Source organism: Poecilia formosa, unplaced genomic scaffold (assembly GCF_000485575.1).
Source record: "Poecilia formosa unplaced genomic scaffold, Poecilia_formosa-5.1.2 Scaffold380, whole genome shotgun sequence".
In the NCBI taxonomy this organism is placed as follows: Eukaryota; Metazoa; Chordata; class Actinopteri; order Cyprinodontiformes; family Poeciliidae; genus Poecilia; species Poecilia formosa.
The window spans coordinates 383,931-403,723 of record NW_006800319.1 but is presented as its reverse complement, the minus strand read 5'-3'; the positions used below and the strand labels follow the sequence as shown (position 1 = coordinate 403,723).

General features: G+C 40.2%; 3 protein-coding genes across 6 annotated transcripts in view; 1 reads left to right on the top strand and 2 right to left on the bottom strand.

Moving 5' to 3' along the window:
- rnf166 (ring finger protein 166) overlaps positions 1-4,116 on the bottom strand; it is a 13,171-nt gene extending 9,055 nt beyond the window's left edge. Inside the window, exon 1 of the mRNA XM_007575552.2 lies at positions 3,564-4,116. Within this exon, the coding sequence (XP_007575614.1) occupies positions 3,564-3,742 (179 nt within the window). The 5' untranslated portion in view covers positions 3,743-4,116. The remainder of the gene's footprint in view (positions 1-3,563) is intronic.
- Positions 4,117-5,078: 962 nt separating this feature from the next.
- LOC103154311 (cytoplasmic tRNA 2-thiolation protein 2-like) lies at positions 5,079-14,481 on the top strand. Of its 3 annotated transcripts, none has more exons than XM_007575548.2 (16): positions 5,079-5,296; positions 5,747-5,821; positions 6,062-6,140; positions 7,113-7,172; positions 7,897-7,957; positions 8,393-8,502; positions 8,819-9,060; positions 9,988-10,123; positions 10,206-10,337; positions 10,442-10,533; positions 10,996-11,093; positions 11,903-11,992; positions 12,125-12,221; positions 12,412-12,478; positions 13,280-13,338; positions 14,287-14,481. In XM_007575548.2, the coding sequence occupies exons 1-16, from the start codon at positions 5,241-5,243 to the stop codon at positions 14,345-14,347; spliced, it is 1,515 nt and encodes a 504-aa protein (XP_007575610.1). In that variant the 5' UTR covers positions 5,079-5,240; the 3' UTR covers positions 14,348-14,481. The 3 variants fall into 3 exon arrangements, with proteins under 3 accessions (XP_007575610.1, XP_007575611.1, XP_016518087.1); XM_007575549.2 differs by having other exon boundaries at positions 5,080-5,296; positions 11,903-11,959; XM_016662601.1 differs by having other exon boundaries at positions 5,081-5,296; positions 11,903-11,959; positions 12,119-12,221.
- A 687-nt stretch (positions 14,482-15,168) lies between these two features.
- LOC103154310 (cyclin-dependent kinase 1) overlaps positions 15,169-19,793 on the bottom strand; it is a 38,595-nt gene continuing 33,970 nt past the window's right edge. For both annotated transcript variants that reach the window (XM_007575547.2, XM_016662602.1), the window contains exons 3-8: positions 19,509-19,665; positions 18,325-18,448; positions 18,070-18,240; positions 17,829-17,992; positions 16,776-16,917; positions 15,169-15,421 (exon numbers count right to left, since the gene is read on the bottom strand). In XM_007575547.2, coding sequence (XP_007575609.1) covers positions 15,308-15,421; positions 16,776-16,917; positions 17,829-17,992; positions 18,070-18,240; positions 18,325-18,448; positions 19,509-19,665 — 872 coding nt within the window. In that variant the 3' untranslated portion in view covers positions 15,169-15,307. The remainder of the gene's footprint in view (positions 15,422-16,775; positions 16,918-17,828; positions 17,993-18,069; positions 18,241-18,324; positions 18,449-19,508; positions 19,666-19,793) is intronic.

Genomic DNA, 19,793 nt, shown 5'->3' with positions numbered 1-19,793 from the left:
TCTGTGTGTGTACATATGTTCATAAATGTTGATTACTGTATATATAAAAACGATTTATCAAAATCAATTGTATTATAAGTTCACATTTATTTTCTTTATTCAGAAATTACAATTAAAATATAATGAAAAGTCATAAATGTTGTCTTTTGTGATTGTTTAATTTCCAAATATATTCACGTTTATATGTGAGTGGGTGGAATGGCATTTTCTGAAGTTCGGTCCATTCATTTGTATTAGCTTACTGGCAGAGATGCCACACTCCATATGGCGGACGCGATTACGTATCGCTGCAACGGGCCGACCCGCTCCATGAGGCGTCTACGTATTAATGTCTATGTATTCATGTCTATGGACACGCCTATCACACACATACCAACAGGAAATATTAAGGTCAGCTAAATTGCCGTGGCGGGAACTACACAGGACCCCAGAACGCTACGGACCGACGCTGTTGTCACGGTTACCTAGAGACGGACACTACGCAGCCGTGGTGAGGCGCTATCAACTCAAGTCTTTTTACAACGTCCTCGACTCTTCACCGTACTTATAAGTAAAACCTCTCATAAAGATACAGACAGAGGCGCATAGGGGCGCAGCACCAGAGGGGGCGCCAAAACCCCGTCTGGAGGGGGCGACGCGCCGATTATGTTTTCCCATACAGTTCAGCGCGCCTCACGCTCCTTCACCTCTCGCACATAACGAGGTAAATGTAGCGAGTTTTATACACTCCACGTAGCGTCGCCTCGGGGGGGGGGATTATGTTTTCGCATCCACCTGAATAATGTGCAGTTGCGCCACTGGATACAGACGTGCGAGGGAAGACGCAAATCCTAGGCTGAATAATGTTAGAGAGGTTGAACACAGGCAATTAAAAAAAATGTGTGCAGTGTGCTGCTGTATGAATGGATCTGGAGAGGAACACTGCAGACCCGTCAGAACCTAAAATACTTGACATCAGCGCCTCTTCATCCTTCAATCATCTCCCGTGGCTGATATGGTACAGAACATTTTGCTGTGAGTAAATTTCTTATTGTGCTTTTACTGGTTTGACTATTTGCTTATTTACTGTATAATAATATCAGCCAAAATAATACAAATGGTCATTTAAAGAACAAGACATACAAATAGATTAACACTGGTACATAAATATTTCCTACTTTAACCCTTAGGAGTTAGACAAAACTCCTAAGGGCCAAAGGGTTTGTTAGGACTTTCTGTAGGTTTTATTTTGAAATGTTGATATATTTTATGAATTAATTGTTCTGTGCTCATTTAATGTATTATTAATGCACCAGACCCAGACCTGCAGCCTTGGGCAGTTCTAGATGGGGGCCAGCGGGGTACCAAAAAAGTTATATTAATGTTAATACTCAGTGGTGGATCACTTTTTATTTAACCTTCACAATTTTACTTTAACAATGAATTAAAAATTATAGTGCTGCACTTTTAGCTGCTGTATATGATCATACTTTCCATCTGCCAGGGATCTGCAACCTAGAACTCTGGAGACAAAAGTGACTCTTTGGCTTATTTATTAAATCAAATGATGAAATATTGCTCTGGGGGTTTTTTTTTTGTTTTGTTTTTTTCCCCCATTCTTTTTCAAGTGTTGCCATGGAAAAACACCAACTATACTGGCCCCTGTGGTAAATTTGGTCTATAACAGTGTTTCTCAACTTTTTTGGGCCAGCGCCCCCCTAGTCTTTATCCAGGTCCCTCACCGCCCCCCACCAAAGAATTTGTAGGCTACTTTGCACTGACTATTATGTTATTATTAATATTACTATCAATATTGTAGATGTTTTGATTTTTATGCTTGTTCTGTATTTATCATCACAAATAATTTCCCAGAGAACAAAAAAGCCATGTGAATAGAAATTATTTTCACAGGTGTCTACGAAAAATGCAATGGACATTCAACTTAAAATTGGTAGGCCTAACAGCAGCCAATCAGAGTGGAAAAAATATTCTTATTCTTTGCCATTTTCTAGTTGTTAAATATTACACAAAATGATGAGATAAAAGATGTACAACATGCCAGTTTAAACTTTGATCTATTTGCAAAATGACTGAGCTCTGCAACATTAAAACATGGATAGAATTGTAACTGCATTAATCATAACTCTTCTCTTCAGTGTTTCTGTGAGTTTCTGGTGGTGCAGCTCTGTGCTGCCTTCAGGAGAATGGGACATCAGAGTATCATCCATAAAATTTCACCCACATGGCATTTATTGTGCAAACCAGTGCTGTCATTAAAAAACCAAAAGTTCCAGATCCTTTTAATGCCTTACAAATATGAGACAGAAACATGGATTATATCTTTATATAGACCCGTCTATTGATTTATAGATTAATAGTTTTACTGGACAGAAATTACAAAGAACAAATCTGGTTCTTAATCAAATCCTAATGAGTCAAATTGAAAGTGTCATGGAGTCATCAGCCTCATGACATTAACACTGACATGAAAAATAATATTGAAGAAATAAGTATATCAAATCTAATTAAAAACATAAATAAGTGATAAGTTTGTTACTGTTATGGTCTGTAAGATATATTTATTCTCAGTATTAGATGTGGTCTCAACAAACCAATTGCACTTCAACTATATTTTTTTTACCTTTTATCTGGAAATGGTGTCTGTTTATTCTTGCCATACAGTCCTCTGAATTAATTATTGCTCTAAAGGTCTTGCCATACCAGTTTATTCCTCTGTATTTACTTTAGTTTCTTAGTTTATTCTTGCATTTTGTTCTTCATTCATTTCCATTTAGTTTCCTTTGATTAGTATTATCCTCTCTTGGTTTATTGCTATGTCCACTTTAGTTTCTTTCCTGTTGCTAGATTTATTTTATCGTTTATTGAGGCTCACCATCAATAATCTTCACTCATCACCTGCTGCGCCAATCGTCATGTGTTTCACATATGTTGATTTTTCACCGTTCAGCATTTGATTCTCTCAAAGCACCAGACTGAAGACTTTTATTATCCAATTTTTGGTAGAAAGAGAGAGAGAACATAGAAATGAAAATGGTTGAGTTTGTTTTAATTTACCATGCAGTTAATTGATTTATTGCTTATTGCCAGACCTAATTCTAACATGTAATTTCTTATTTTAAAGTGATTGAGCAGGTTTTTCAATGCAGAGTCCCTAGTTTACCTGGTCACCTATGGCTTTGTTTTGGTGATAGTTAAACTTAGTAGAAGCTGTCTTCTGGTATTTTAATTGATGGTTTATTAAGCCATAATGTGAATTAAAGACATCAGAGTCACTTTAGTGTTTTTATTTATGGGCAACAAAGGTAAACTACCTGGTTGATGTTTCAGACTTCTTTATTTTATTTTATTTTTTTTAAACCAGAGCTCATTGCTCAGTGAAAACAGTCAGGAGTCCCTGCTGTATTTGAGTGTTTGTCATTCTGTGCTCATCCAGTTCTATCAGAACCTGGTCTGGGACTTGTGGAAGCCACATGATGAAATGTTTGGACCACAAACAACACGGCGAGTAACCGTGGAAAGCGACATCTGGCCTCTGACAGTGAAATAAGAGCAGGGTACTTTACGTGTGTCCGCAGCTGGCGATGCTGACGGGTTTGTGGTAAACCTCTAAGCAAATGGGACAGGAGAACTGGCTCTCTACGCCCTCAGGGGGGGCTGCCAGCGGGCCGGGGCCGCTGCTGGACTGCTGCTGCTGACGAAACTGGGTGCTCGCCGACACAAAGCTCCGAAACATCGCCATCATGGAGCCGAAGAGGAGCCGCAGTTGTCGACAAAAGCCTCACCAGGGACTAACAGTTCAAACTAGCTAGTGCATATTCCGTACAGCGGAGCGGAAAAAATGGTTCCTCTACTACTGCTTTTTCTAAGAAACAAAAAAAATAAAATAAAAGAGAGAAATGTCTCCTCTGTTGTTCAGCTTTACTTCCCCCTGGCTGGAGAAGAAATGCCAGAGTAGTAAACATTGGAAGCAGCGCTCACTCGCTGGCGACTGAAAGCACGACGCTGTGATGCTTGACCTCAATTAAAACCCTCGACCCATAAACGTGTGGATCGCAGGGAATGCTGCATCCAGATGGCTGTGAGATCTGCGCTGACGGCTCGAGAGAAGCGGCTGCTCGCGAGGCTTCGCCGTGGCGCTCCGCGCGCTCAGCTTTCTGGAAGATGAAGTCCCGCGGATCATCTGCTGGCAGCAGGAGGTGGGTCTGAGGAACTGCAATCCCACAGAGCAGTTCACCCAGCAGCAGAAACACCGGAGAGAAAACATGAGGGTCACTTATGAGCTTCAACCCATCCTTTGTCCAGTATGTCCATTCTATCATATAATAGTTTTAAATTACTGGCTCCAAACTAAGAGCCAATAATCACATTTACAATTGTTGTTGAAGGGGCAGTATTGTGGAAATGACCTTCTTTTTTTTTATTTTTTAGCTTATATCACGTTATAATGTCATTCACTTATCAAAACATACCTGGAGTGATGACTTGATTCTGCATGTTTTAAATCTTTATGGCAACCATTCAGCTGTGCAAAACGCCTGGTTGGATCTTACCTCTGCAGTCCCCAGGCTGAGCTTCCACCTCACAGAGCAGCCCTACCTGCAACTCAGTCGCTCAGCTCCTTTAGACTAGCCAGCAGCAATTAGCAAACACCTGGCAGAACTGTGAATCTGCTGAGCTCCTTATACAAGCTACTTCTCAGTGCAACATTGGTTTAAACGTTGTTGAAAGGTTAATAGAGGAGCAATGTTGTGATGACTTCCTACCTCTGCTGTAATGTGACAAAATGAAAAAAGTTCAAAGGGTAACAATATATTTATGAGGCTATACTTGTTTTGCAAATAAGCTGTTTTATTTTTCTTCAAAACATCCCTCTGCCTTTACATTGACACTCTAACAAAATAAAGGATTACTTAATACAGAAAAAGAACAAACATGACACTGATTTAAATACCTTTAGAAAAGACATAAACCATGAAAATCATGGTTGTGTATTAACAGCGGGTGTATATGGAAAACTTTATTTATACCCACCTACTGTCTCACCCTGAAGTCCACTAGGTGGTGGTATTGCACCACGAGTTGGTTTACAATCTTGAAGAAAAATATCAGAAGAAGAAAGAGGATTAAGGTAGTAGGAGTTGTGGTGGAAACATCCCATCTAAAACAGAACGACCTGCTCTGATCACTGGAGGTACTCACGATTCGTGTCCCGAGCTGGAAACACGTCCAGCCGTGCTGCTATGTGTCAAGTGGAAGAAGAGTACCACGAGCAGCTGGAGCGCGTGGATGCACCCAGGTAGGCGGTATAAACCTCCACGCGCCTGGAGAACACAGCACAGAAAATGCCGGTATTTAAAGACGTCGTTTGGGTTTTCAGTGACGTAGCAGAACTTTATAAAATGAGAAGAATGTTTTTGAATGGCAGGAACTAATGTGGTGAACTGAGCTACAAACATTTAAAATAAAAAGACCAACAGGAAAGTTTCTGTCAGTGACACAAATGTGCCTCCAGATTGTTGTGATGACAACGATTTATTTGTTCAAGAGCTGGGAAAAAGTTATCTACCGATTTTCAGAAACTGTGACTGACATTACACAGTGAATACAAAGACAAATTGAAAAAAAAAAGATGGATCATTTATTTGCTGCATTATCTGTTCCACTCTGTGTGGTATTTTAGTGTATTTCTAAAACATTTTAATATGTAACTTCTTTAACCAAACACAATCTTTCTCTCCGTTGTTAGTGCTTCGAAAAAATGTGTCAAATGCAAAGAGGAGCTGGCAGCTGTGGTCATCAGAGCAGGCGATGCTTACTGCAGGTAGGACATGATGCTAGTCAGGAGTCGCTGCACACAGCAGCATCACTCAGCCACTGTGAAAACGAGATTTATACAAGACTGAGAGTAAGTGATGCAGTTTGAATCACTGTAAATTACTTAATCCGCAGGCATTTGTCATAATAATTAGGATCTATAAAACAGATGTTGCTCATATCAATGAGTAAAGTTTTGAAAGTGCTGTGCATCCTGGCTTTTTCTCTCATTCTGTTTGTTTCCCAGGAAGTGTTTCAGAGAGAGCTTCATTCACAAGTTCAGAGCCATGCTGGGTAAGACCCGGGTCATCTTCCCCGGAGAGAAGGTGAGGAGGTCACTGACTCCCTAACCGGAACATCCTGCTCAGCTTGACTGGATGGTTTTAAATCCAGTTCTTCTATTTAGTCATGGAGATATTTTTATTATTATTGTTGTTGTTATTATTATTATTATTATTATTATTATTAGTAGTAGTAGTATTAGTAGTATTAGTAGTAGTATTAAAAACCAGAACTGTTATTTTCGAATTCCATCCACCAAAAGACTTTGGAAAAAGAAAATAGCATGAAAATCAGGTTTTAACTTCCTGAGGACAGATCTGCTGAGTCAGGTTTCCTAACAACTATAGCACCCAAAGTCTATTTCCTATTCAACTTAAAATTGTTGGTTGTTGATGTATAGTACAAACCTGTGTGAAAGTCTGACTGGTGGAATAGATATCATCATATGTAAAATACTCAGCTGCTGGATTTCAATAAAGCTGTAATGGCAGTAATGTTGCTGCACACTGGATGAAGGTATCAGATGTGATGTGTATCTGTTTTCTTCTTTCTTCTGTTTTTTTTGTCTGTACCTTCCATCACTATGAGCTTTAGCATCTGCCTCTGCTGCCTCAGACTCTGTCCAAAATATTACATTATCATAAAAAGGCAGGATAGTAACTCTTAAAAAATATATTATCAAACAATTACTGCATTCTAAGCAGTTTTTTTGTATGAAAATTGCTCATACTGATAATTGCAATGATTATGTATTATCAATATATTGTGCAGCCCTAGATTTTATACACACCCAGACATGAAAGCAATTGGACCGCCTAAAATTAAATGATCTGGAGGATTGACAGTGTAATATTAATAAGACTTGTGATTTGTCAGGTCATTCCTTCTCCTCTCACATCTGGACGTACCAGTAGAATCGAGTCCGTCCAAACTGAGCTGGAAACTCCATGTGTTCTGGCAGCTGTAATGGTGAGTTCAGAGGAAGTCGTAACTCTGAGCATCTCCTCTGTGTGCAGGTGCTGCTGGCGGTCTCCGGGGGTCCTTCTTCCTGCTCAATGCTCAGCCAAGTCCAAGAGGTGTGAACATGTCATTCAGCCTTTCCCCTCATACAGACCGGGGTGTGTCTCAGTGAAACCTGGTTGTATCGTAGCATCTAGTCGCTCTTCTCGCTGTCTTTTCAGCGTAGGAGTTTTAAGCTCTGCCTGGATTAGTTTTTTATTATAACGCACATCGAACCCAGCATTTTATCGCCCCTGAAATGCTGTTTTCCAGAAACCAGTTCCAGAGTGAAAAAGTCCGCATGTGGTGTTTGCAAACAGATATCTTCATGTATAAATGCAATTTAATTCAGTTTATTTTTATAGCAGCAATTAACAACAGAACAGATGTGATTTCAGGTCGCTTTACATAAAATAAAAATAAAAACTAATTTAGCCCAACTATGCAGACAGATCCCTGGTTAGTTACCTACCTAGATATCAAACAATGCAGCCGGGAGGCCTGACCCCATACATGTTCCAGTCTCAACATGAACCTGTCACTACACTGCAAACACACAAAATCTTACCAAGGATCTTTGTCTAGTTCTGGGGCAAATATTTTAGTATTCTTGAAATAAGTAACTTTTCAGCAAGACATAAGAGCATGTTTTAAGTCAATAATTATTGAATATAGATAAGAAAAAAACTCTAGTACTATTGGGAGATTTCTTCACTTATAACTTTTAAACATTTTTCCTGTTTTAGGTGAAAAACTGAAGTGTTTAACTGGTGTTCATGTCATGCTCTGTCTCCCTCTCAGGGTGTGAGTCAGAACGCTCATAAAAAGCTGCGCTTCTTCCCTGGGATCGTTTACATCGATGGTAAATGAAATCATTTCTGTAACTCCAGATATTTCCTCTCTAGCTGAAGGAAATCTGTTAGATGAGTCTTCTTTGTGTGTGTGCCTGCGTGTGTGTGTGTGTGCGTTTGTTTGTAATACCTTATGGGGACGATTTTCCTTATATATATACTACGTTGTGGGGACCAATTGCTCCTTGTGGGGACCGGAGCCTGGTCCCCACAAGGGGAAACCCTGTTTTTGGGTCAGGGGTCAGATTTAGGGCTAAGGTGTGAATTGAGTTTTGGATAGGGTTAGGGTTAGGTATGTGATGGTTAGGGTTAGGAAAAGGGTAAAGTTAGGTTTAGGCTGTAGAAATGAATGGAAGTCAATGGAAAGTCCCCACAAAGATAGCCACGCAAACGTGTGTGTATGTGTGCGCGCGTGTGTGTGCGTGCGCGTGTGTGTGTTTTTCCAGAGGGTGGCGCTCTTGGTCAGTGTAAAGAGATGAGACAGAAAACAACATCTGAGCTGTGTGACATGTTCAGGTCAACCGGTTTCCCCTTCTACATCCTTCCTCTGGAGCAGGTCAGTATGAGCGCAGGGACAAGCCTGTTTCCACAGTTACAGATAGGCCTGTCAAAATAAAATATTTGCGGGACATTAAATTGCCCCAGCAGTTATTGCAATAAATTCTGATATTGTTGTTTGGATATAATGTTAATTGCTTAATGATGGAAGAACACATTCTCAAAGATCAATAAACTTTAAATTCTAACGAATATTTAACAGTGGGACTGGAGGACATTTTAAATGTCCAAAATAAATAAACGAAACAACAGAAACAACAAATAAAATGAATTGTGAGTCTGTTTAGTTTTTGCTTTTTTATCCCTTCTTCTAGGTTCTGGACCTCCCTGGATCCGTCCTGACTCCCTCACCGCCGTCAGACCAACCAGGCTCCGTCTACAAAGCAGCTGTGGATCTCTTCCTGCAGAGTGGCGACAGCAGCAGTGATGGAAAGGCTGAGGAGCAGGAGTGTGTGTCGCTGCCTGCTGTTCAGGAGTCACACACACGGCTGCTGCAGCAGCTGATTGGCTCAGCTCAAACCCTGACAGCCAAACAAGACCTGCTGAACACATTCAGGTTGGATCACCTGGAATTCTTCCGGATTATTCTTAAAATATACATCAGCAAAGTCTAATATGTTTGTTTATATTAATTAAAATACTACTTGTTATAAGATGGTTTATTTTCCTAGAAAATGTTGTTAATTGTCTTGACTGAATAATAACTGTCATAATTTAGTTCAAAGATTATAAGTCAGTAGGCAGTTGGGATCAGGGCCAACTCTAGACTTTTTGGGGCCTTAATCTGATTTTAATTCAAGGCCCCTCATAGCAACATGTCAAAAGCAGATATTTCTTTAGTCCTAGGCTACACTGTATGCCTACTGTTATTAGTGTCATTTGTAATTAGATGACATCATGTCTGTGTTATTATGGCTATTGATTTGAACCTTATGATGCTCTAATTAATTAGCATTGTGAAAAGCGGAGTGATATTTAACTGTAGCTTATTAGTTTAACTACTTGAGAGTAACATCTGCAGACATACAGAATTTACAGTAAACAAGGTTGCAAGTTTAATATCCTTTGTTTTTCAAATTTGGGACAGGTGTGTAAAATGTGCTAAACATTTGTAATTTGTCACTACAAAATAAAATGAAATGATGAGTTTTGGGGGCCGCTGGCTGACTTTGTAGCACTGTTAGCTATAGTTAATGGCACAATTTTGGTTCCCAATCAAACTGAGTCTAACGGACTATCAGGTGTGAAAACAACCTAAATCCTTCACTACTTTTATAATCAACAGCATCCATAAAGAAAAAAATAAAATAAAAATACCCCCTGGACATATTTTTATTATTTTATTGCGTAGACTGGCTGATGATGTGGATTGTGCAGCAACTCCACGTTCCGTTCTCTGTCCTCCATTTGTTGAAGCATCACTCATCCTCATCGGTTTTCCCCCAAACTGCGGTGGCCTGACTGACTGACATTCCTCCTGCAGGCAGCACCTGCTGGTGCACACGGCCCGGACCAGAGGCTACAGTAAGCTCATGCAGGGAGACAGCTGCACCAGACTGGCTGTGAAGCTGCTCACCAGTATCTCACTGGGCCGAGGAGCCCAGCTGGCCCAGGACACGGTGCGTACCGGAGCAGACCACACGCCCCGTGGCTCCTATCAGACCACTTTAGATGGAACAGATCTGATTTTGTTGTTTCCAGGGCTTCTCTGACTGCAGATACGGTGATGTAACAGTAGTGAGACCCATGAGGGAATACTCAGCCAAAGAAATAGCTTACTACAATCATATGTTCAAGGTTCCATCCGTTGTCATTCCAAACCTGGATACAAAGGTGAGGTGCCATCTGATCACCGTCGCTTTCCTCGTTTTGCTTCAGAACAGGACAGCTCTGTTTCTGTCCCGATTATCTGAGGCAGACATGTTTTTCCCTCCCAGATGCCAGACAAGGCCAGCATCCAGCGCCTGACCCAGAACTTCGTCACCAAGCTGCAGGCTGACTTCCACTCCACTGTCAGCACAATCTACCGGTCAGTCTGGACGGAGGTCCAGCATCACTGCACTGCAAAAACACTCAATCTCATCAAGCATTTCTGGTCTAGTTTCTAGTTCAAATATTTTCAAATATCTTGAAATAAAACAAAACTAATTTACAAATAACTTTTCAGCAAAGTTTAGGAGCTTTTTTTTCCAATTACTCGTATTTCACTCGACATTGGAGAAATGTCTCGTTTTAAGTGAAATAATCCGCCAATGGAACTAGTATTTTTTTAACCACTATTCCAAAATCACTGACTAAAACAAGCTGTCCACCTGTGGGCCTGGAGGAGCTCTGAGGTTTGTACTTTTGGCAGTGATGTGTGTGAAGAAGAGCAGAGAATGTCAGACAGCTCAGCTGAAATGTCTCATTGCTGAGAGAACACAAACGGAGCAACATCTGGACTGATTAACACAGCATCACAGCTCGACCTTTTAACCTTTTGTGTTTTCAGGACTGGGGAGAAGCTGCAGACGGCAGGCAGGGACTCCTCCGCCGCTGAGGACGCCAAGCGGTGTGTGCTGTGTGTGTGTGGCCTGGACACTGCTGCTGGTGAGTCACAGCAGCAGCATGTCTTCCATTCACACTATAACTTTTTACATCTTGCTCTGCAGAGCAGTGGCATGCTGAGACATTCTGGGGATCAGGCGCTCACATGGAACCACTGACTGACTTGAGGCTCATCTTGAACATCGTGTCTATATCCCTTTTTTAAATCAATATCCATGTGCTGTCTTATGCAGATGCTTAATGTTCATCCCAGAAGAAAGAAATCAACTCAGAACAGCTTGATGGTAGAAGTAATGACATGTACATAAGTACTCACAGCCTTTGCTTAATACTTTGTTGATGCACCTTTGGCAGCAACTCCAGCTTCTTCCAGCAGATCGTTTCATTCCTGTCTGCGGTTCTTCTCCAGCTCCATGTTAGACATCTGTCCATCTGCCATTTTCTGATCCTTCCAGAGCCGTCCAGTCAGATTCCAGGCTGGACTCTGGCTGTGCTGCTCAGCGACATCCACAGAGTCGTTCTGTAAATGAAAACAGAGGGTTTTGTAACAAACTGATCCTTTTCTCACATTGTTTCTGATAGGAAATGTGACGGGTTTCACTGATGATACTGGTCATCACTGGTCGAATGAAAATTGTTCTAAATCTAAATTTGTCTGTATGTGTAATTATGAGCTTAGCCGTAAGTCATGGACTTGACGTTACTCACACCTCATTTCTGTGCATTTAGAGCCACGTAACAAGATAAGAAACTTTCATGTTTAACTTGAGAATGATACTGTTTCCATTCTTTATGGAGCTCTGGCTCTCTGCTGCCGATCAGTGAAGTTTGTGTTTTCTCCTGATTTTCAGAAGAGGCTTCAGCGCTCCAGGCCACGCTGATTTCAGAGCAGCTCTCTCAGAGCTCAGGTGAAGTATTCCATCAGGATGATTCCAAACCATGTAAAGTTCATTTCTGCTTTTACTGATTGTAGAGCAGGTGTCATTTCTGGTATTATGTGTCTTCTGGGGAGTAGTTACATCAGTCCTCTGACTTTAACAGAGTGTGTGTCCTTGTTTCCAACACGGTTCCAGTGAAACCAGAACCACCTGCTAATGTTGGACAGTGTTGCTCCTCTGAAAGACCCTGTGGGGGGGCAGAAGGGACTGGTGACTGCTGTAGGTCTTCAAGGTAAGAGTTGATTATTTACTGAAGTCTGACCATCAGGACAGGAGGAACACCTTGGATGCAGAGCCAGGTCTCTGTCTTGTCCTCTCAGCCTATCCAGGTTGTTGAAGGACAGGGACGAGGCAGTTTACAACACTTTATGAGCACCAGAACAAGCTCTGTGCTGCCATCTCGTGGGCTCTTTGTCTTCCAGGGACCATGAGGCCACTGACCTGAGGAGCCTGCTGTGCTACAGCTGCAGACGGACTGTCAGAGACATGGTGAGTGGAAACTGTCCCATGAAGTTTAGGAACCTGATGGACATTCTGTTTGGTCTTCTCTGTCCCCTAAGTGGTGGACCAAATGGGGATTTTACTTTTCCAACGTTTCTCCCAGAAAACCTGCCAAGCCTGGTGGTAGAGGTGGTAGGGTCAGTAAGTATTAAGAAATGTTAAGTTACAAAAATTTGGAGGTGAATAATAACATTTGGTGGACAGGACAATTGGTTCTCACCACCTAAAGCCCAGTTCAAGGAGTCAGCTATATAGTAAATGGTCTGAACTCATAAAACCCTTTTTCAGTGCTTTGCCTACCAATCATGCACAGATTGGTTGGCAAAGTGCCTTTCCCCAGGGCACATTGACATGTGAAGGGAGGAACCTTGGGTCAAACCTACAACCTTCCGATTACAAGACGACTCTACTCTGAGCCACAGACACTACATGACGACCACTGAGCCACAGACACTACATGACTGGCTATAAGGCTAGTTTAATCCATCTTTATTGTCACTGTTATTGGTGCATAAAAAAAAAATCCTATTTAAAACAAACGATGCCCAGCCTGGTGGGGAGGCAAGTGAAGCCTGGAGGCCCGCCAGACTTATAATGCACTGGGAGGAAACCCTGCTTCTCTAGAATAACTAAAGATCCAGAAATGTGCAGGTCTGGTCTCTGGTTCCCATTTCTATGCAGGAAGGAGGATTTTCATGAAGTACCAGGATTTCCATAATGATACATTAATGTATATTTAAGTGTTTCGGTCTTTTTCCAGCCCATTTTCTTTTTCTGTTTTCCTTACAGTCTTCAGTCGATTGTCTCCCTCAGTATGTCCTGTCAGTGGCTCAGAGGAGACAAAACCGGTGAGACATTCAGCCTTCACACTTTGTACAAGATGATCAAATATTTTATCTGACCTACTTTGATCCCACACTTCAGTCACTCATCAGCAATCAGGGATACTGTTCAGTAATCAGACTGTTTGATCGAAAACTGCAGGAAACAAAAAATCTTTTCAGTCCTTAATCTGATTGAAAGGAATCAAAAGTTTCTGCAGATCTCAGGTTTCAGACAGTTTGTTCCAGAGCGGAGGAGCAGAGAAACTACCGTAAATGTTTAATTCTAGTTCTGGGAACACTGACTGTTCAGGTCTACATGGTTCATAACTGATAAACTGACTCAGTGAGTGTAGAGCAGTAGGGTCCTTTGGTTACACAGATATATACTCTGTGTCATTGTTTGCTACCACATCAGCATACATGTGGTTTACATCTTAGTTAGTGGAATCATATTGATTGAATAAATGGCCTTGGTATACACCCTTGAGCGACCCCAGATTTATATTTACTAATTGATTCAAAAATAATCCTTGGCAAATTGGATCTAAACCAGTTTAGCATCAGACAACCTGAACCATTTTCCAGCCTTAGTACGTTGTGATCACTGAGATCCAGTAAGACCAAGACAGTTCTAGTTCCGGTTTAGTTTTATTGACGATCTGCTAAGTGGAACATTGTTTCACTGGAGCACTAATGCATTACCAGTAATTATTATAAAGTACACTTATTGAATTTATAATCCTTTTAACAAATAAATGAATATCCATCTGATCATTCTGGATAACAATACAAAACTAAGTATTTTGGCTGCATTGTTGCTTTATTTTACACACCATTAGGAAATGTGATCCAGTATGAGTTTATGATGGTTGGTATTGGTAAGGCAAAAGCTCCCCATACTGCTAATGAACCTAAGACCCTTATTCTACTTACTAATGTACACATAATTACTCTCACCTTCATCTTCTGCAGGTCTGCAATGAAAGAGCAGATCAGCGAGTTTCTGCTGGACGATGCTGATGAAAACAATTAGAGGGACAAGATGAAGATCAAACATGCCTTAATTTTTTTATTTTTAATGGTGGAACTTCTTGTAACTAGAATTTCTCAGTGTATCGATAAAGTAAATGTCCTCTCTGAAATATAAAGTAAATATCCTCTCTGAAATCAGCCTGTTTCCTAACTGCAGTGCCTTGAATCACTCACCTTAGCTTCATATTTTTTCTCATTACAAACCACAAACTTTAGTATTTGATTTCAACCCAAAATTATTTATACACCCAGTGGATTTGATTCTTTTCACTGAATTGAAGTTTGATAATAAATGACAGCATTGCTCAAAGGTTAAGGTACCACTTAAAAAAAAGTTTAATGATACAAAAATTACATTTCTACCCATTAGAATGGAAAAATTGCATCAGTCTGACAGCAATTTCACTGATTTATTTTGGTGATTGGCTCAAAAGCCTCTTTACAATCATCTAATCTTCAGCTGACTCCACAGATTTTCATCAGGATTCTGGCTGGGTTGCTCAAACATCAGAAGCATGTCAGTGAAATCAGGAGTTTTATCACCTTAAATCAGTCTGGGGGTATTAATCAGTTTTGGCTCAACTGAAGGAAATCTAAGGAAAAAAAAAATCTGCTCTTTAACAAGTAGCATAAAAGCAGTCTTGGATCATTTGGCGAGTCTGCAGATATTCTAAAATAAATATCCTCCAAGAGTTCAACTCAGAACCATCTCAAGGTCAGGTATTTCTATAGACTCTGGTAGAGCCTAAGAGAAGCAGAACTTGACCCTTAAGGGATATTTTTTTAAAGAACCATTTTAGTTTTTAGACAAAAAAATAATAATTTTGGAGAAAATCACACAAGGTGCATTTTTATTGAAAAGATATTAGAAACTTTAGGTTTGCAATAAATCCCACACAAACATACAAGTATTTACAGGTTATTAGTTCACAGAGGGCATCGATGTGTTTCTATGGAGGCTCTACATGTTGATGTTAGCAGCTGGCAGAGTGGATTTGTCCAGGTCATCGAAGTACGGATGGGTCAAGGCCTCCCGGGCAGAGATCCTCTTTGGTGGATTGTAGATCAACATTTTCTGTTGGAGGAGAAAACAGACATGGAGAGCAACGTTAGGATTTAGGTAGATGAGGCCAGGTGACAGAAGTTACCTCACTATGGACGATGGCTTTATGTTCATTCCTCTCCATAAACAAGTTTTTTTCTTCTGTCTTTAACTGATCCATGTTCTACCTGAACTTCGTACCACATGAACAGTGAATAACTGCTTGTCCAAGCACTCCAATGAGTGCATATGTTAGCCATGTTATTTATGCTAACTTCTAACTATGGGACTGTAGCAGCATCCAGAAGATTCTCTGCTGTAAACATTTGATTGTCCAACTAGCAACCGGACTGACCAACTCAGCCCGTCACAATAACAAATTTTACGTGGATGATAAATTATCCCAAAAGTTATTGCGATAAAGGATAATATTGCTGCTTAGAAACCATTTTCAAATAATGTAATGGTAATGGCTTAATAATGCAAGAACATATTGTCAAAGATCAGTTAACTTTAAATTCTAATGAACATTTAACACTGGAACTGGAAAACATTTTAAATATCAAAAATATACAAAAGAACAGAAACACTAAATACAATGAATTATGAAGCCTCTAAAGAAAATTCTTCTTTGAAAAACGAGTCTAGTTGAGACCAAAGCACCAGACTGAAGACTTTTATCATCTAGTTTTCAGTAGAAAAGAGAAAAATAATAAATTATGCAAATGGACATTGAGCTTGTTTAATTTATCATGTGTTTAATTGATTTATTGTGACAGACCTATGAGCAAACACACCATCAGTGTCTGCAGACATGCTACTCTCTGGACAGGGGAGAGTGCTATAGAGCCCTTCACTGTACAATTATTAGGCAACTGAGTATTTTGACCACATCATTGTTTTTAGGCATTATATTTTCTAAGTTACACAGAAAACCTGAATCAGTTTGAACAGGAAACTGAACTGGACCGCTTTGTTTGATAAGTAGGATGAAACGAGTGGATGAATCTGTATGACTAGATTGAACTGACTGTATGAATTCTGATTTTTTTTGTTTGTTTTTGTAAAGTGCATTGAGGTGATACTTGTTAATCTGCACTTTATAAAACTGAATTGAAAATGGAATTAAGTATCATCCAAGAGGAAACAGAAGATGTGTTTATTAGAGAAGAAGCTCTGGGGAAAACGCTAAACACTCTGATATCATTTAATCAGTACTGAACAAATCAAACTGCAGCTCGGCTTGTATTTCACTTGAATTGTCCAGGATGTGCGTCACACAAAAAGCATTGAAATGAATGATCATACTCTCACTCTTTAGAGGGAGAGACTTGAAATTTGAACAGGAGTGTGTGCAGTGTGTGTGTGGAGGATCCGTTGCCCTCACCGCCAGCAGGTCCAGGCCATTCTTATCCAGGTTCTTCACCATCGACGACAGGTTTCCTCCCTTCCATTTAGGGAAAGTGCTTTTGTAGTCAGGCAGGTTCTCCACATCAGGCCAAACTTCGTTGTTCGGAGTACCCAGTGTTCTGAAAAGGAAATGCAACTAAAAATTTACCAATAATATCAGGAGTTGTTAATGATTTTACTCTAGAACTCCAGCTTTCCAGCTGCTCATGTGAGTTAGCATTTTATTTGACCTGCAGGTCAGTTTTCATAAAACTGGCCCACAGTCATATCTAGGGCTGGGCAATGTGGCTTAAAAATCTGATTTTTTATTTTATTTTTATACTAAATCAATTTTAAGGTATTTTTTCCCTTCCTTTTTTTTCCTGAAAAAATGAATAAATAAAAAGATAAATAAATGTTAATAAATAAAAATAAATAAATCCAAATGGCAAAAAATATTTTCAAAAAGTGACTTGTTTCAGTCATTCCTTCTGGGAGTTGTATGATGAGACCCTTTGAGAAGTTTTGTTTAATTACGAGAATATAGTCATAACATTGACAGAAAAAAGCGGCAATTTTATCGCTTTTAAAAGCAATTTAAAAAAGTCAAAAGTTGTTTTAACTTTTTTTTTGACTTCCTAAAATCTAATGTCAGATGTTGCTTAACATTGCTCATTTTAATTTTCTGTTATTTTTTGTGTTGATGTTCTCATAAAATTACTGTAGTCTTCTAGTATTATGACTTTATGCTCTTAGTTTAAAAATAAATAAATAAATCTCAGCCTGGCCCTAATATTTTGTCATAGAGTTGACTTGAATTCAAAGTCCAAATAAATAGAAGCTGTAAAACTCAAGTAACTCAGAACTATAGGAACCCAAGGAAAGCATTTGTGTGGGAGAAAAAAAATATTTTAAAAAATTAAATCCTCAAAAACATAAAAATTCAGGGAATCAATAAAATCAATGCATCACCCTAGAGCTTGGGTTCAGGTAGAGCTAACCCTAGCTCTAGTAATATCAGCCTGTTTGTTCAGTTTTCTTGTTGAATGACCTGAAGATCCTGAAGAGCTGGTCGATCTCTGAGTCTCCATGGAAAAGCGGCTTCTTGGTCGCGAGCTCAGCGAAGATGGTTCCGGTGCTCCAAACATCCACAGGGGTGGAGTACCTGGGGGAGCCCAGCAGGACTTCTGGAGCCCGATACCAAAGGGTCACGACCTGCAAGCACACAGCTTCCGATCAGAGAAAACCCTTCGGACAGGCAGAGTGGGTCCAGTTCGCTCGATGCGCCTCACCTCGTGGGTGTAGACTCTGACCGGAACGCCGAAGGCCCGGGCCAAGCCAAAGTCCGCCAGTTTGATCACACCCTTGTTGTCGATCAGCAGGTTCTGGGGTTTCAGGTCCCGGTGGAGAACCCGGCGACAGTGGCAAAAGTAGATTCCCTCCAGGATCTGGTAAAGGTAACTCTGGGAAAAACCCAACAGGGAGACGCAAACAGTCAGGACGACGCATCACTGACGGCAGACTGCGGTCAGCCTGTCAGGACGTACCTTGACCAGCATGGGGTCCATGTACTGGCCAGACGGGATGGAGTCCAGGTACTTCTTCAGGTCCATGGACAAGAACTCAAAGATGAGGTAGAGACGAGACTCCTGCATCAGGACGTCCAGGAGTCTGTGTGTAAACACACACACACAAACACACAAAGTTGAACCTGGGTTTGTACCAGGTGAAACTTCAGCTCAAGAATCCTACTTATTGTCATGTCAACAGTGACATAATCAGGATTATTAATGATCAACTTTTATACTTTTTTTAAAACAGAGGTTGAATAAAGTAATACCATTGAAGTTTAAATGTATTTTACTAAAGTATTCCTCACTTATAGGACAGCTATGTGTAGGTTAGTCACAATAAATTTAGCTGGTTAATAAATTTTCACAGAAATTATTATTAGAATAATTCTATTATTAGAAATGAATTATTGAAATTATTGCAACAAACTATGATATTGCTGTTGGAGCCCATGTTCATGTAGTATAATACTAAAGGCATATTAATGCAAGAACACATCCTCAAATATCAATAGATTTTCAATTCTAATGAACATTTAACAATGGAAGACATTTAAATATTCCAAATAAATAAACAGAACAACAGAAACAACAAATAAAATTAATTATAACATCTCTGTAAACAAACAAACAAACAAACAATAATAGGCCAGTTAAGACCAAAGCACCAGACTGAAGACTTATTAATTTTTTGGTAGAAAGAGAGAAAGTGTGTGTGGGGGGGGGAATCATGTAAATGGAAATTATTGAGCTCATTTAAGTCAGTCATTTCATTAGTGATTTCAGTGAAAATCCAAACATTTTGCAGTGAAAGCAGAGCAGAAACCGTCTGTGGCCCTGTGGAAAGTCTGCTCTGCTGGCAGGTTGTCGGATTTGAACCTAGAGCTCAGGATGCCAGTAAAGTAGCTGCCTGCTGATGCTGAACTTCATTAAGTCTCCTCCTAGAGGAGGAGACATAATGACTCTGTATCAGAATAGAGTCTGTTAAGCTGCATAATTAACCTTATGAAGAATTTGTAGCAGACTCGGTAACTCCATAAACATTTGAGTTATGAATCTGAGCCATGTTGGCATCTGAAGAGGTGACCCAGTGACACCGCCCTGCATGCCCCACAGCAGCCACATCCTCCCTTCACTCTGTCCAGCTGCAGGCGGCGTACCGTACAACGTTGGGGTGTCTGAGCTCCTGGAGCAGAGACACTTCTCTGACAGCGGTGCTAGGAACTCCCTCCTCCTCGCTCTCCAGACGGATTTTCTTCATAGCCACAACTTGTCCTGTGGACTTATGTCTGCCCTTATACACCACTCCATAGGTCCCTGGAAAACAAAAAATAAGAAACAATCACACACAGGCCTCGTCTCTGATCGAAATTCAAATTCTATTAATAAAAACAAGTCAATTATTGCTTTTCCTGACAAGATCTGATGGCATTGTAAGGTTTCCC

Excerpts from the sequence above, each read along its gene's own strand:
- LOC103154311 (XM_007575548.2), top strand. The coding sequence starts at position 5,241 with ATGTGTCAAGTGGAAGAAGAGTACCACGAGCAGCTGGAGCGCGTGGAT. Across the intron at positions 7,958-8,392 it reads TGGGATCGTTTACATCGATG|AGGGTGGCGCTCTTGGTCAG; the intron begins GTAAATGAAATC and ends GTGTTTTTCCAG. Across the intron at positions 10,534-10,995 it reads ACTGTCAGCACAATCTACCG|GACTGGGGAGAAGCTGCAGA; the intron begins GTCAGTCTGGAC and ends TTGTGTTTTCAG.